Source organism: Danio rerio, chromosome 17 (genome assembly GCF_049306965.1).
Source record: "Danio rerio strain Tuebingen ecotype United States chromosome 17, GRCz12tu, whole genome shotgun sequence".
Taxonomy (NCBI): Eukaryota; Metazoa; Chordata; class Actinopteri; order Cypriniformes; family Danionidae; genus Danio; species Danio rerio.
The window spans coordinates 11060340-11076736 of record NC_133192.1 but is presented as its reverse complement, the minus strand read 5'-3'; the positions used below and the strand labels follow the sequence as shown (position 1 = coordinate 11076736).

At 36.5% G+C, this 16397-nt stretch overlaps 1 protein-coding gene and 1 long non-coding RNA gene across 11 annotated transcripts in view; one reads left to right on the top strand and one right to left on the bottom strand.

The window, feature by feature from the left end:
• Window positions 1-719: 719 nt before the first annotated feature.
• Window positions 720-16397, bottom strand: part of npas3 (neuronal PAS domain protein 3) — a 608964-nt gene continuing 593286 nt past the window's right edge. For 5 of the 10 annotated variants that reach the window (XM_017351762.4, XM_017351763.4, XM_017351764.4 and 2 more), the window contains 3 exons: window positions 10008-10155; window positions 9535-9650; window positions 720-5296 (listed from right to left, as the gene is read on the bottom strand). In XM_017351762.4, coding sequence (XP_017207251.1) covers window positions 3891-5296; window positions 9535-9650; window positions 10008-10155 — 1670 coding nt within the window. In that variant the 3' untranslated portion in view covers window positions 720-3890. The remainder of the gene's footprint in view (window positions 5297-9534; window positions 9651-10007; window positions 10156-16397) is intronic. The other 5 variants (XM_009292848.5, XM_068214528.2, XM_073928173.1 and 2 more) reach the window with 1 other exon arrangement.
• LOC108179743 (uncharacterized) lies at window positions 15851-16393 on the top strand. Its single transcript, XR_011006957.2, has 3 exons — window positions 15851-15909; window positions 16088-16180; window positions 16264-16393. It is a non-coding gene; the product is annotated as an uncharacterized lncRNA (long non-coding RNA).

Below are 16397 nucleotides of genomic sequence, written 5' to 3'. Positions count from 1 at the left end.
AGGAACCTTATGAAATTGAAAATAGTCACATTAAGCTTTCACTGTTAGTTTATCAGTGGCTGAAAAACACTAGCTATGCTTATACCCCGTTGCTGGTCATCCTAAGCATTCACACTGACTGATTAACTCCCAATGGATTAATGCACCAAAGATCTCAAATGCTACTTAACCAATCTCTGATCAATAAAATCGCCCTTTGATTTCACAGATCAAGAAATAAAACATCTAAAGTAAAACACTTTTAAAAGGAAGCATTTTTCCCCTTTTATTTAGCTTTGCCGTAGGAAGTTACAGTGAGATCAGTATAATAGAAGACACAGATTGAAATATTCCTGCTAATTGAAAACCTGGTGAAGATACCGTGAGGTGGAAAAAACCCAAAACATATCAGAAATACCCGTGAGAATCTGTCCAAAGTAAAGGAGATTCACTCAGCCACCGCCAAAACATGTCAGAAAAACAAAGGCCTTGGTACAAGTGCACTGGATTGCCATTTATTGTATGTGGAAGCAAAAGTCAGCAGGGCTACATGGGAATATTTCCCTTACCTGAAACCTGTACGTAACTAAAAAAAGGCTTTGATTACAGATCATAGAAAGACCGGGACACAAACATAGGAGGGAAAGAGGAACACAAAAGAAAGAACGCAAAGAATAAGCACTGATGTTCGGCATTCACTTATGATGAGGAGAATGTAAAAGAAATGATGCCAGATAGTAACAAATCCAAGAAAAGTTTATTATGAATATGGCACCTGTAAGATGGTAAAAAAACCGTGTTACAGAAAGACAACCATGTATGACATGTCGCTTTAACTGATGAAAACCTACAAAAGTATAAAATAACCCTGTTGTAAAATGAAGTATGTACATTTTTGAATTGCAGCATTATTCATGGTAAATAAATGAACAAAGGAAAATAAGCCAGGCACTCAAAGTTAGCTTCAGTTAGTCGTTTTTTTTTTCTCGTCTGGGAAAACAAAACAAATAAAAACAAAATCAAAATGTACCATAGTTTGTCTCTTTTTTAATACTTTAATTTGTTCGTACTTAGAATTTTATAACACTGTTAACACTGATACTAAGAGAATCCCCGTTCGCCCGTATTCTTCTACTTGGCACCAAGTTCCTCATAAAAGAATCTGTATAATTGTACAAGAAATAGTTAAAAACACAGACACAGTCTTCACAGGTAATGAAGTGATTTCTCATATTGTAATTTTAAACACTATTTATCTGACAGCAGCTGAGATTAGTTTAAGATTAAATCACCAGCAATCATTTTGACACAACACAGATACATTGAGACAGCTCGCCCGGCTGTTCTGTTAGTAACATATGGGTGTATTTCCTGGTCCACAGTGTCTGTTTTTTTATTTTTTTATTTTATTTTGGAGCTTCCCCCAAACCCTCTGCTCTATGTACAAAATGCTAAAATCTAGGATCCTGTTAACCTGGAGCAGCGGCGCACCTGCAACCGTTCCCGTCGTTTTTAAAAACACATTGATATCATGACCTGGGTTTGAGTAACAACACGTCTTCACAGAAACCACAGACACAAGTTTCCTGATGTCGGGGGAGGGGAAAGCCTGATTTAGGTAAAAAGACGAAGGCCCCCCTTCCCCCTTTCCCTTTGCTGGACAGACTAAAAAACACTAAACATCGACAAAGCCGCTGGACCGAACACAAAATCAAGTAAACCGAACGATCAACTTAGTAAACATGCATTTCCAAAACACCTATAAAAATAGATTTTATAGTGCGAAATATTTTGTCATCTCTTTAGAAATCTTTAAAATTGTTTATTGTCCTGAAATACTACCGTCATCTTTTTATTATTATTATTATTATTATTATTATTATTATTATTATTTCCTGTGAGTTGCAGGGTCCTTGAAGTCAACAGGTTTGGTGGAAACCAATGAAATACACCCAATGCACAAGAGAAGCACAAGGGACTCTGGGAATGTTTCACATCTGAGGCTTTTAAGGTTCCAGTCTCGGCTAAATGCTACTTCGGTTTGTTTTTTAATATATATATTTATATATATTCCTCATCACGCTTCATGAGCTGGAAACTGCAATCCCAGAATTCCTCAGTGGCAAAAAAATGGCTCCTTAAACCTTTGAGCTAGTTTAGAGTCTTTTATCTCTGAGAAGACAGAGAAAGAGAGGTCTGTAGACTACACGACAGCAAAGCAATAGCGGAAACAGAAAAAAGTAATACGTACAAAAAGGAAGCAGCAAAAAAGGTGACACTACATTGGAAGGCCACCACACAAAATCCACTAACCTCCACTGGTTCACTAAGACTGCAAGGGGGCCGGAAGGAGAAGCCGGAAGTTTCCCCAACACAAACCCGGACTAGCACAGAGAGGACAAAGGACAAAACAGCTACATTAGCTCAGTATATACTGCATATAGTAACACACACTTAAGTTGCTATGGAGACTGACAGCCAATGACACTTACACATTGTACAAGTTTACGGTTATCACGCTGCGTAATAGATGACTTGATGGACGGCTGTCAAAGGATGAAGTGACAGTATTCTTCCGTTTTATTATTACTTAGTTTTTTTTTCTTTTAAAACATCAAATCACAGTGTTTTAACACCAAACTGTGAGAGCAAAGTTTTTTTTTGGCAACAGTGGATAAAAATTAGGAATGTGGATCTTCAAAACACATTTCTGATTGAAAATGCATGTCCTTATTACAATCTCCGTTTGATATGTGATTTTTCAGAGAGAGTTAAGGGGTAAGGGATGAAGGGGAGCTGATTTCGGAAAGGACACCAGGCTTTTAAGCTAAAGAGGGAGTGTAAACGATTAAGCCCAAAAAATGAATAGTAAAATCTCTCAAACGATTGAGACAAGCTCTGAGCAAAGCCTGGTGGAGTTTAACATTCATCTTCAAGTTTGCGATGCAAAATTAGTCTCAGTTGCACTGAGAGATAACATAAAAGAAAGAAACAATCAACTTTTCGGTATCCATTTCCGGACTCAATCAGATTGAGTTCAAATGCTCTCCGTCAACGTAATGCTAATAAAAATGAGAACAAATCAAGTCTGTTAGAGGTTTGACTTTTCTGTAGAAAAGCTCTGAAGCCGCCATTTTGTTTCTGGAGTTCCGGAACAGTACCTACATCAGCCAGCTGAGTGAGGGTAACTCAATGATAGCACCATGGATCTGCAAACAGAAGATGGAACTGGAAAAATCTCACACTGACCTGTTCCATGTCCTGGGATTTTGTAATAACATTCTATTCACAGGTCAATACCCGGCTAAAATTGCTTTTTTAAAATGCATGATTTGCAAGTTAAGTTGAGCTATAAAAAACCAAGAAAAAGCGTTATTTGTAAAATACTATTCCCCCTTTAGAAAGAACCTTAAAACCCTTTGAACTACATCAAGTTGGGTAACATCCTTTTGTCAGCATGGATCTCGATTACATCGAGATACCGTTAGAAATATGAACAGTTTCCTTTCTTGTCAATTTTCTTCTTCCAATACCTTTAGGACATCCTAACGAGGACGTTACATACTCTGGACAAATAAGCTCACCGCAGAGAAAACACACGCTACAGTGCTATGAATTCCCTGTGGCTCAGAAGGAACTCTTTATAATAGAGATGAGTCTGTTTAGTCCTTTTAGAGAAACCGTCATCAAGAACTTGTGTGAGGAGGCGAGGACGAAGAAAGAGAAAGAGATAGAAAGATAGAAAGACACAGGAAGAGAAACCATTCATGTCAATTACACAAGCTCTCAATTGCTCAAAATTCAAAGTGCTAGAACATCTCACTTTTCCCCAACTTTGATACACAGTCTTTTGCCTCAGAAGAGTCTTTTAAACACAGTTGAACACAGTAATATGGTCTCGATGTTTTGCTTCAATCCTCCTTGCGATCCAGAGTCTGTGTGTTGTGGATGCCGTTGCTGTAGACGGGAAATGGAAGCGTGGAAAACAGTCCCTCTGCTGTGGTGAAGACGTTAGCAGCTGGCATCTGCGTTAGCCCGGCTCCACTAACTGCACCCCCAAAGGGGGTGGACATGTTGAGCCTGTGCACATGATGATAAAGCATCTCCATGGGTGTCTTGGGGTCTATGCCAAAGCCAGGTCCATCCACAAAGTTCACAGCGGTGTGGGCGTTCGGCAGGAGGTTGCCCTGCATGGCCAGGCTGACGTCTGCCGGGGCGTATCGGATGGTTCCAGTGGTGTAGACTCGTGGGGAAGCTGTGCTGGTGGCTGCGGCAAGCGTACCTGTGACTCTGTGCACCAATGGAAGCACCACATTCCCCGCTTGTAGCCTCTGCAAGGCTTCCAGATCACTAGTGTAGAGCAGGGAACCGGAGGAGGTTGGCGTACCCTGCTGCTTGTCCCGTGGTGAGGCCGAGAGAGGTGGGGAAAGCGGGTCAGCAGTGGTGGAACTGGAAGGAGGAACCAAGCTGCCCGAAGTTGCACTGGACACGGAGGTGGCTGCATTGTTATTGTTGCCGCTGCTACTGTTGCCATTAAAGTTTGGCTTTCTGCTGCCTCCTCCACTCTCGGCACCAGGTGGAGTGAGGACGGAATCGGGAATGGACACCTGCAGGCCGGCTGGCGGGGGGGATGGGAAGGTGTCATGGGGTTTTGTCATGCTGTAGGGGGACTCGTTGCGAGAGATCTCTCGGTTGGGTGGGTAGTTCCAGATGCTGCTGTCATTGTCGAAGTTTATAGGTTCCGACATCTCAGTCTTGATCTTCAGCACGGAGGAACTTGTCGGGGAGGGTGGAAGCAGGAGGGGCGGCTGGTCTCCCAGGGTGGGGTCTAGACTGCCAGGGCTGGGGGTGGCAGCGGCTGAGGGAGACAGACGGAGACGCTGGCGGCTACCATCCCACTTCTGCTTTTTTCTCCTCTTCTTTCTCTTCTGGTGTTTACTCATCGCTGGCCCGCTCAGCTCTCCTCCACTGTTGCAGTCCTTCACAATATCTTCCACATCATCTTCTTCTTCGTCTTCAGAGGAGCAAGAAGAGGACGAGTCCTGCAGACCTTCCATCTCGCCATCACCATAATGCTCCACCTTTATGTGTAAACCCCCCAGACGACCCTCCTTGTGGTCGGTTTCACAGTCGGAAGGTTCCAGACTGTCATCGCTGTCCTGACTTTCGGGATTGCTGGAACTGTCCCCTTCCTCCTGTCGTCTCATCTCTTGCTCTGGCGGCCGGCCCGTCTGTTTCTTACTGTCTGCCTCTGGATCTTCACTGTTCTCAGAAGACTGATTCCCCTTGCCATCTGACTTGGAGTTTTCATTGTCTTCTGGGAAAAAGGAAAAAGGTTTAGAGGACAAGGCTCCTCATACATCATAAGGCAAAGTGAGATTCCTTGCACAATAATCATAGTTTTTCATTTAGGATATTCATTTAAATTGTAGACAGATGGAAGTGGTCCAGTTGGATATATTAGGCTTTTTAAGAGCCGGACACAATTACATGAGGGACATAAAGTACTCTTAGATATTCTATATATCTTTGATGATATATATATATATATATATATATATATATATATATATATATATATATATATATATATATATATATATATATATGAGTGCTTATATACAACACAAGCTCAATCTTTTTAAAGCACAGAGACTTATAAGTGACAGAAGGTGAATCTGAACTGTCAAACATATGCATCTCATAGGAATTCGGAAATATTGGCCTTAGGTAAAACATGTCTGCATTGGAAAAGAAACACACAGAGATAAAGAGACAGAGAAAGACAGAAGGGGAAGGAGGGGTATGGAGATAGGTAGGGAGTGTGAGAGGAGAAGAGGGCATGGTTTGGTCCAGCTGCAGCTGGCACTGTCTGTAACCTTTGTGATGAAGGCTGGCAAAAGGCTCGGCAGGCAGAGATGCCCAGGGGCCAATATGTTGGCGCTTTCCCCAGACTGTCAACCGGCCTTGTTCACTCACAGCCTCCACCATCTCTGGAATCTCACTTCATCTTCTTTCGGAATGTATAATTAATATCTCCAACTGGCTGTGGAGTTTTAATTGACTATTTACACCAGTTTTAGGGACACACCGAAAGCACCACATTTCCTTGTCCTACATAATTTCCAGTAATTATTGGAATTAAGATGTTTTACACAGTAAGAACCCTCAGATGAGATATCTGCAGTTGGTTAAAAGAAAACGGTGTGTGTGTGTGTGTGTGTGTGTGTGCGCGTGTGTGTGTGTGTGCAGTACTACTGTATTGTAAACCACTCAAAATGTGGAATGTGATGTCAGATTCACAGTTGGGGTGACACTGTGGCTCGCCTCATAGCAGGAAGGTCGGTGGTTCGAGTCCCAGCTGGGCCAGTAGGCATTTCTGTTTGGAGTTTGCATGTTCTCCCTGTGATGACGTGGGTTTCCTCAGGGTGCTCTGGTTTCCCAACACATGCGATATAGGTGAATTGAATAAACTAAATTGCCTGTAGTGTATGAGTGTGTATGGATGTTTCCCAGTTCTGGGTTGCAGTTGGAAGGGCATGCGCTGTGTAAAACATATGCTGGATCATTTCGCTGTGGCGACCCGTGATTAATAAAGGGACTAAGCTGAAGGAAAATGAATGAATGAATTACAGTTACTTACTGTACAATGCACTTGCCCTAAATACTAAAATAAATTCAACAGTTTTGGTTGAATACATACAGAAAAGCGGAGTAATAAATATATACACATATATTTAGCAGAATAATTATACTTTTCAGCTAAAGAAGGTTACATTTATTAAAAAGACTGAACATGCCTAAGAAACAATGAATTGACTGAAAAATTAATCACAGTATACAGTATGTATGATATATAATGTAAATTCTTAGATATAAGATTGGATATACAGTACATCATATATATATATCATATTTAATATTCTTTAAGTTTACATTTTTATTAAAGCTAATAGGTCATGTTGCTTCAAAAATTTAAAGAATAAAAAGAATTTAATTTGTATTATCTACGCATGTACATTTATTCATTCATTTTCCTTCGCCACAGCAGAATGAACTGGGAAACACCTATACATGCTTCATACACTCTCACATGCACACTCATACACTACGGCCAATTTAGTTTTTTTTAATTCACCTGTGACACATGTATTTGAACTGTGGGGGAAACCGGAGCATCCGGAGGAAACCCACGCAAACGCAGGGAGAACATGCAAATCACACAGAAATGTCAACTGAGCCATCAAGGACTCGAACCAGCGACCTTCTTACTGTGAGGCAATAGTGTTAACCACTGAGCTACAGTGCCACCACATTTAGATTTACAGAGATTTTAAATTCAATTACTTATTTAGAAATTGAGTTCACTGTTTAACCTAAAAATAAAAATAAATAGTATCAAGTAAAGTAATTAAATGACTTATTGAGTATTTGAGTTACTTTTTTTTACACAGTAATTAAAATGTAATTTAAATACGATTTTACAAATGTAATTACTTATTAATTCATTTAAGTAACCTACCTAACACTGCCTGGTATCCATAAACAGACACAACAACTATGATGCCACATAAACTGGTTTTACTAATGGAAAATTTAGTCTTAATTAAAAATCTTTTAATTAAAATTTTTTTTTTCTTAAAATGTGGACCTTTTTGCAGTTCTTCGCCTCATTTTCTATTTAATTATGAGATTTAAATGCTGCATTTAGTAACATTTTAAGCACTATTCTTTAGCTAGGTAACATTTTAAGCACTATTCTTTAGCTAGGTAACATTTTAAGCACTATTCTTTAGCTAGGTAACATTTTAAGCACTATTCTTTAGCTAGATTAGCTTGTAAGCTTGTAGACTAGCTCTGTAAGATTAGCTTGTCATCATAACCACACTATTTGGTGTACCAAAAATATTTCCTAAAGATTTAGAATAAAGAAATCTAAAAAACTTTTTAAATACAAATGTATTAAATCATATATCATTAGAAAAGGGGACTAAGCCGAAAAGAAAATGAATGAATGAATGAATATCATTAGAAAAAATAGGAATCTGTTCAAGTTTTAAATTAAAAACCGTAGTCTATTGTCATTTGTTAGGCAAATAACAAACCAACCAGCACAATCAACTGTCCTCAGTCAGAATTGAGCCATTTAAATAATAATAAAACATTATAATAAAACTATTCATAGATAACAACAATAGCCTAATTTGTATTCAAATTAATTTTAATATGGGCCACTTTTGGTGCTTCACACCTTTTTATTGGTCATTTTTTTTGTTTTAAGAAGGAGGTCCAAGATTTGGAATAAAAATTACTTGTAAAATGTTTTTTCTATTTAACAACGATACAGCTGGTCAGTAGCGAAAGATGACTTCACACATGTCAGATTGTGTGTTTTCTTGCACATCTGGATGTTGGACTCATGAAAAAGAATTGTTTGCATTGGCCAAAACCGATTAACGGAAGTCACAGCAGCGAACAGAGGATTCCGCTTGGTCTTAAAGCCTTTCTCAATTTCACGATTTTCACAATTTACGATGGTGTAGCAGTCAAAGTAGGACAAATGAGCTCCTGTATGGGACAACTTTTGGACTTTGTCAGAGAGGGGTGGGTCTTTTGATTTGTATTATCTATGCGTTTAGCCTGCAGGCACAGGACATCAACATGATTTCATATTGATTTGTACCCCAACATACCCCAACGTCGCAGGTTTTGTTTGGAAGTGATAGTTGGGTTAATATCAGAACCCGATGTCAGGCCAACGTCAATGTCCAACGTCCAACCTAAAAACAAAATATCAATGTCTAATCATATTTCACCTTGACGTTGTGTGGACGTTATCACTATGACGTCTATCAGACGTTGGATTTTGGTCACTTTTCAACACGAGATTAACCAAACATCAACGCAATTAGACATTGTTATTGGACGTCAAAAAACCACTGTACTTAGACACTGGCCAGGCATTGAAGTTTGGTCATCTGACATCACCACCTAAATCTAACCAAATATTAATGTCTTATGATGTTATGTGCATGCTGGGTAGATTTATAAGGATTTTAAATAGTATGGAGTAATGTAATTAAATGACTTATTGAGTATTTGAGTTATTTTTCATACACAGTAATTAAAAGTAATTTAAATACAATTTTAATGGTGTAATTACTTATTAATTACTTTTTTAAAGTAATTTATCCAATGCTGCCTGGTACCCGTAAACCGACACAACAACTATGATGCCACATAAACTGAGAGGGGTCTGGATGCAGACCTAGTGCAGTGCAATCTCAGCTGCATCTAATGGTTTTTAATGCGCTCCCCAAACCCCACCCCAAACCCTACCCGTCACAGTGACGTCACTCACTCCATTGAGTGCACTGTGTCTGAGATTGCATCGCTAAGTGATGCAATCTCAGTTTGCATCATAAAGGCTGCATCCAGATACTGTTGCATAAACTGGTTTTACTAATGGAGAATAGCCTTTCTTTTAATTCAGTACTGTTTTATAGTATACAGTACCATATTTGCAATGAAACTGGATGATCAGTGGTACTTTACCAGAGTTCTCCTTGGAGTCAGACTCAGAATCGGATGTTTCCGAGGATTCTGATGCTTTCTCTGGCAGGTTAGGCAGCTGTGCAATATCCATGGGTGTATCTTTGTACTCGGGATTACTGGCCATTAAAAAAGAGAGAGCACAAAAAAAGACACATTTAGAAGATACAAGTCATTCACTTTGCCAGCTGAGAATCATTCACAGCCGTGTGAAACATCCTTCGCTCTCTTCTCTAGAACGTTCCAGACATCCTGATTGATTCACTGCGGCTCAAACCACAGAGCATTCTAATGATCTCTAAGCCCGTACACACAGACCCAAAATCACACTGCAGTTTGAGAAGATTGCCGTGTTTGGCCTTCGTCATCTTGCAGAACAGACTATTGCTAAGTCTCACAAGTGGGAAATACCTTCATCTTGGTTACAGTGTGGGACTGAACGAAGTCTTGAGATACAGCATTTCCATCAAGTATACCTGAGCACATAGTTGACCCAGATGATGTTTTTTTCGTTGGCGTTCTTGGCGTTGATTGCAATAGTGGCGCTGGACTGGATCCAGATATAACCTCCGTTCTTCTGAATCCAGCGGTAATACTTTGTCACACACTGACCTTTATTCAGCACTATAGAAAGAGGAGAGACGGGAAGAAAAAGAGGAAAAACAGAAGAGGAAATTAAGACTTTGATAAATGTAACATTTTACAATTACATTTGTACTTAACGGGTCCATATTGGTGGTGTTATTCCCAACATCTGGAAATTCATGAATCCCAGTCACTGAAGAATTTTCCAGATGCCATTTTCCATCTCAGTCAAACTACCTCAATGTTTGTTTTTTACTGACTTTATGTAAATAAATACATTTGTAAATGTATTGTTAGGTTAATTACTTTAGAATGGAGTGTCAATTTTGATCTTTGTCACTTCATTTGAGGTTGTTTGTGTATCTAACTGCATTGCTATTAACGTCTTTTCAACATACATAGTGCATATAAACAACATTCACATGTTCAACAGTATTTCTGTCACGGTAACTGCCATTTTGTACATCTGTAAAATAAAATCAACACCTCTTCTTTAAGTCATAGAGCCTAAACTAGCAAGGAGAATCCCCGAAGCCACTGCCTCCGCCCGGATAACGATATCGTAGGACGTTACTTGCTCTGGAGAATTTCTGAAAAAAATCAAAAATGAGTAAATACTTAATATTATATTATATTATATTATATTATATTATATTATATTATATTATATTATATTATATTATATCATATTATATTATATTATATTATATCATATCATATCATATCATATTATATTATATTATATTATATTATATTAAATTATAATTATATTATATTTATTATTGTTATTATTATATTATTATTATTATATTGTAATTATTATTTTTTATTATATTATATTAATATTTTAAATATTATATTATATTATATTATATTATATTATATTATATTATATTATATTATATTATATTATATTATATTATATTATATTATATTATATTATATTATATTATTATGGATCTTATAAGGTACAAATGTGAAATGTGTACCTTTTGAAAAGGTACCACCCCATTGACACCTCACCTTTATTTCTGAGAGTGTACCTTTACACAGGAATGTTTTTAAAAAAGGACCTGTTTTTTTTTTTTGACACACCATTTTTTTGTTTTCAGTTTTTACACTTAAACAGTCTTTTACAATCATACAAATCAATTAACAAGCACACCATTGTTGCATTTACTAAAATAAAAAATTCAATTAAGTATATAACAGGTTTAGTGATAATGATGTCTGCAAAATTGTTGCAAACCATTTATATGGGTTTCATTTAAACTAACAAATAAAATTTATTGATATTCAACTTAATTTGTTTGTTTAAATTCAAAACAAATAAATTGTTTACAAACATTTAACAACAACAACAACAAAAGTAAATCATCTTTGAATCGTTTTCTTTTCAGGGTAATGTATTTAAAAGTGACAACAAATAAGTATTGATGAGTTAATCAGCACAAAACTGCCAGATAGGAACTACATTGTTCATTTTTTTGTATTTTCAAATACATGCGGTTTGGCTTTTAGTATATACAGTGCTCAGCATTACAAGTACACCCTTCACAAATCTCTCTTTTAAATTCATATTTTTAATAGGAAGCTATACAATATTATATTTGTGCATATACATTAGATTAGTCAGTACTGATACCAAATCTGGAGCTTAAACAAAATAAGTTATGATCACGGTCCAAAAACTAGTACAGCCAAATTTATATGATATAGAAAAATAATAGAAACAAATTTCAAATCAAGAGAAGCAAAAAAAGAAGTTTCTAGATATATTTGGTGACTAAAATTTTATTGAAAAAAATATATCTGTTTAATAAATCTGTGTTGTTTAAATCCACCAAAATACATTGCCTATGAGAAATGGATAACAATTTTTATTTTCAATATGGGCTGTACTCAATTATGCTGAGCACTGTAAGTTATCTTTTCTAATGGAAGGTTTGACAACATCCGTCTTATCCATTGAGTAGCATTTGTTCTTTGCATCCTTGTCCAAAACAAAGCTACACTTTTTTCCATAGAGCAAGCTGAGGACTATAATTACTTGTACACTTTGATTCTCTGGGTATAAGCCTGGCAATAAAAGCGGGTGACCCTTACAATAACACATATACTCATATATAACATCTAATATTGGTTGACCAGGTAAAGCTAAAAGCTATGCTTTTATTTATTTTAAAAGAGATACTCTTACACACTAAACATCATTCATATCAAAGGACCAGCAGAGGGCGCTGTGACTATTTGATAAGTGCTTTGTAATCGTGTCCTTGTCTGGACCTACTCATGTGAAGACACTGTGGCAGTTGCCATAATTTTGGCTAAATTAAGCGCTAAATGGCGATCTCAAATAATATGAATTTGCATTAATCATTTTTCCTGCAAAACAGAAACAGTCGCAATCCGAGCACGGCAGTAAATTCCGATCCTGGGTTTAATTACAGCTACAAATAGCCATTTCCATAAAAAGAGTCCATTGAGAAGAATGATTTATATAAGAATAAGTCTAGTAATTAAAATCATTACAGACTAATAGCATTGTTTAAGAAGCCGTCCCAAAGGCTCTGATAATTGACTTTAGTTCACAGACTGCTTTCTGTACCAATAAATGTAAAACTAAGCTGTAACTTCAGAACATTGAGACAAAAAGCTGAAAGTTGTTTATCTGACTTGTTCGCTGTGGCCAGTGGGCATGCCCTTGAGTAACCTTTGAGTTTGTTTACCTTGTATTGAGAGTCTATAGAGGGGTTTATCAAATTTATCTAAGTGAACGTGTTGGAAAGCTGTATATAGAAAATAAAATATCACATTTAAACCAACAGACCTCATGATACTACCTAAAAATATTATTTTAAAGGGATAGTTCACCCAAAAGTGACAATTCTGTCACTATTTTCTTACCCTTTGTTCCAAATCTGACAAAACACATAAGATATGAAGTGCATCTGGAATTTCTTATGCAATGAGTATTTTTCTCAGCCTCTAATGTTTATGTTTAGTTATTGCATGTTAATAGTGATGAAAATATCCTATTCTTTGCCATAAAAGAGGAATTACTGAATTAAAACATCCAAAAACAAACATTTACACACTATTAATGCCTTCTCAAGTGGTTCCAAACACAAAATAAGATATTTTGAAAAATGTTGGAAACGGGTAAACATTGACTTCCTTGGTTTTTCCTATTATGGATGTCATTGGTTATCAGTTTCCAACATTTTTCCAAATATCTTATTTTGGGTATGGAATCAGTTGAGGGGGCATAAATAGTGTGTAAATGTGTGTTAGTGTGTTTATTTTTTTGGACGAACTGTCCCTTTAATTGAAGAGATGAACATAGTTGATTTCTTGACATGCTTGTTTTGATGATGTTCTTAGTTGTCTACAGTGTTTTAATTGTATAATTTTGGTATATTGTTGTATAGCACTTTGGGCAGCTCTTTGGTTGTAATAAGGTGCTATATGAATAAAGACAGATCGATTGATTTTATTTTGAATTATTTCTCATTAGATAGATAGATAGATAGATAAACAGACAGACAGACAGACAGACAGACAGACAGACAGACAGACCGACCGACAGACCGACCGACCGACCGACAGACCGACCGACCAACCGACAGACAGATAGATAGATATATAGATAGATAGATAGATAGATAGATAGTTTCCATTGACTTTTCCAAATACCTTCTTTTGTGCTTGGAATCAATTGATGTGGCATTAATACTGAGTAAATGTTTATTTTTTTGGACGAACTGTCCCTTTAATTGAAGAAATGAACATAATTGTTTTCTTGGCATGCTTGTTTTGATTAAGTTCTTACTTTTCTATGTGCTTTAATTGTGTAATTTTGTTTTATTGTTGTAAAGCACTTTGGGCAGGCCTTAAGGTGCTATATTAATAGAGGCTGATTAATTCATTTTAATTTGAAATATTTATTTATTCTCATAGTGATAAATTGAAGATTAAATAGACAGTCAGACAGACAGACAGACAGACAGACAGACAGACAGACAGATAGATAGATAGATAGATAGATAGATAGATAGATAGATAGATAGAGAGATGTTGTCAATATTATCTAAAAATACTACCTTAGAGGGATAGTTCACCTCAAAATAAAAATACTGTCACCATTTACATACTACTTGTTCCTAAATAATAACTTTTATTGTTATTAACAATTGATATTGGTATTAATAATTATATAATATATAACACTATATAATATTAATAATAATATTAGTAACTGATATTTGTATTGATAACTGATTAATATTGATAACTGATATTGATATTAATAACTGATATTGATAACTGATAATAATATTAGTAACTGATATTGGTATTGATAACTGATTAATATTGATAACTGATATTGATATTAATAACTGATATTGATATTAATAACTGATATTGATAACTAATATTAATGTTGATTACCTGAGTTTTTTATTCTGTTCAACACAAAAGAAGATATTATGAAAATTGTTGTCCTTTGTTTTTCCTACAATGGTTTTCAATGTTTTATCAATTTCTGTAATCTAGCAGCTGCCGGAAACAAACTGTAAAATTACGGATTTTTACAGTGTAACCCAGACAACATGTCACTATAAACTATTACCAATGTTAATAAAAGTCTTTTTCGAAGGTTAAACATTGCTGGAAGAAAGATAAAGGTCCTATAACTCAAGTCAAAAGCATAAATAAAAATGTAAAAATATAAAAATTAATCAGAACACAGAAAACTGATCATTTACAGATATATATATATATATATATATATATATATATATATATATATATATACATATATATTTTTTTTTACAGCAGATAGACAGAGAGGCAGACAGAATAAATATTAGGGCTGCACAATGTAACGTTTGAGCATCAATATCGTAATGTGCACATCCACAATAGTCACATTGCAGGAAGTGCAATGTTGAGTTTATATATTGGGATTATAGTTTACCAGGAGCCACAAAACACAGAAGATGGAGATGGAGATTTTGAGACACTGAAGAGTTTAACCATAATTGAGTCAAAGTTTACCATTTGCATCTGTTTTTAAGGCCTATGCCTGTATAAGCATTCAGGCACGAGAGTTTATAATATTCGCACACGTGAAATTGTACTGTCTGTAACTCTAATAAAGATGCATTTACAGAATTGTTCAACTTTACTGCGTTATATTACATTTGATTATTCAATTTCTGTATACCGGAATACTGTGAAGTTAAATCTTTTCCTCTTATCTTTACAATAATTCATTCATTTATTTATTTTCTTTTTCGGCTTAGTCCTTTTATTAATCAAGGGTCTCCACAGCGGAATGAACCAACAACTTATCCAGCATATGTTTTGTGCAGCGGATGCCCTTGAAGCCGCAATCAAACACCGGGAAAATGATAACTAAGAGTATCCCAGAAAATGCTCTAAAATGATCCCAATCAGTCTAATTTACTGAATTATTTTTAAACAGAGCTATTCAAGCTATCTGGGGAATTTACTTATACATATCGCAATATAAATCACAGCAAAACAAATGATCGCATATCAAATTTTTTTTACTAAGTATTAATTTCTGTACTTTTGTCACACATATATGCCGCAATCTGTGAACACACGCACACAAGGCTGAGCGATTCCTTTAAACCATCTACTGTCTACTAGTTTCCAGGACGTCCCCTCCTGCCTTTAAACCTGACAATCCGATCTAATCTGCATTGCATTTGATGTGCAGGTCCCCTCAGCTCAGCTCGGCCCGGCACCACGTCTGCACAGGTGAGGCTTATTTTTTAACCCCCTTTCAGTTACGCTGCCATTAAATCAATCAGGCTGCTGCTTGAGTTATTGATTTAGTGGTAATGAAGCCACCCCTTTCTTTCTCTCTCCCTCCCCCACCCTGCGCTCTCTATCTCTCTTTCTCTTTCTGTATCCCTCTTTTTATTTTCCGGTGCAGGAGTCGTTGGCTGCTTTTTGGAGGCTTTAAAAGGAATACGGCCTCTTTAATCTGCCTGCCTTCTCCTGGAGCCTCGGGCAAGCCTGCAGGATGGTCTCTCACTCTCTCTGTCTCTCTTTCTCTCTCTCCACTTCCGCTCTTTTCTCATTCTATCTCTCTCTCTCTCTCTGCGCCAGGCCCTCTGTCCTTCAGTTCTGTTAAATCACTTGGATCCCTTCCATAATAGCAGCTACCTTTCAGATACCCTTTACCCAGCGTGGCCTCACTTCCAGCAGGAGGGGTGGAGGGTGTCACTGTCATATAAAAGTAA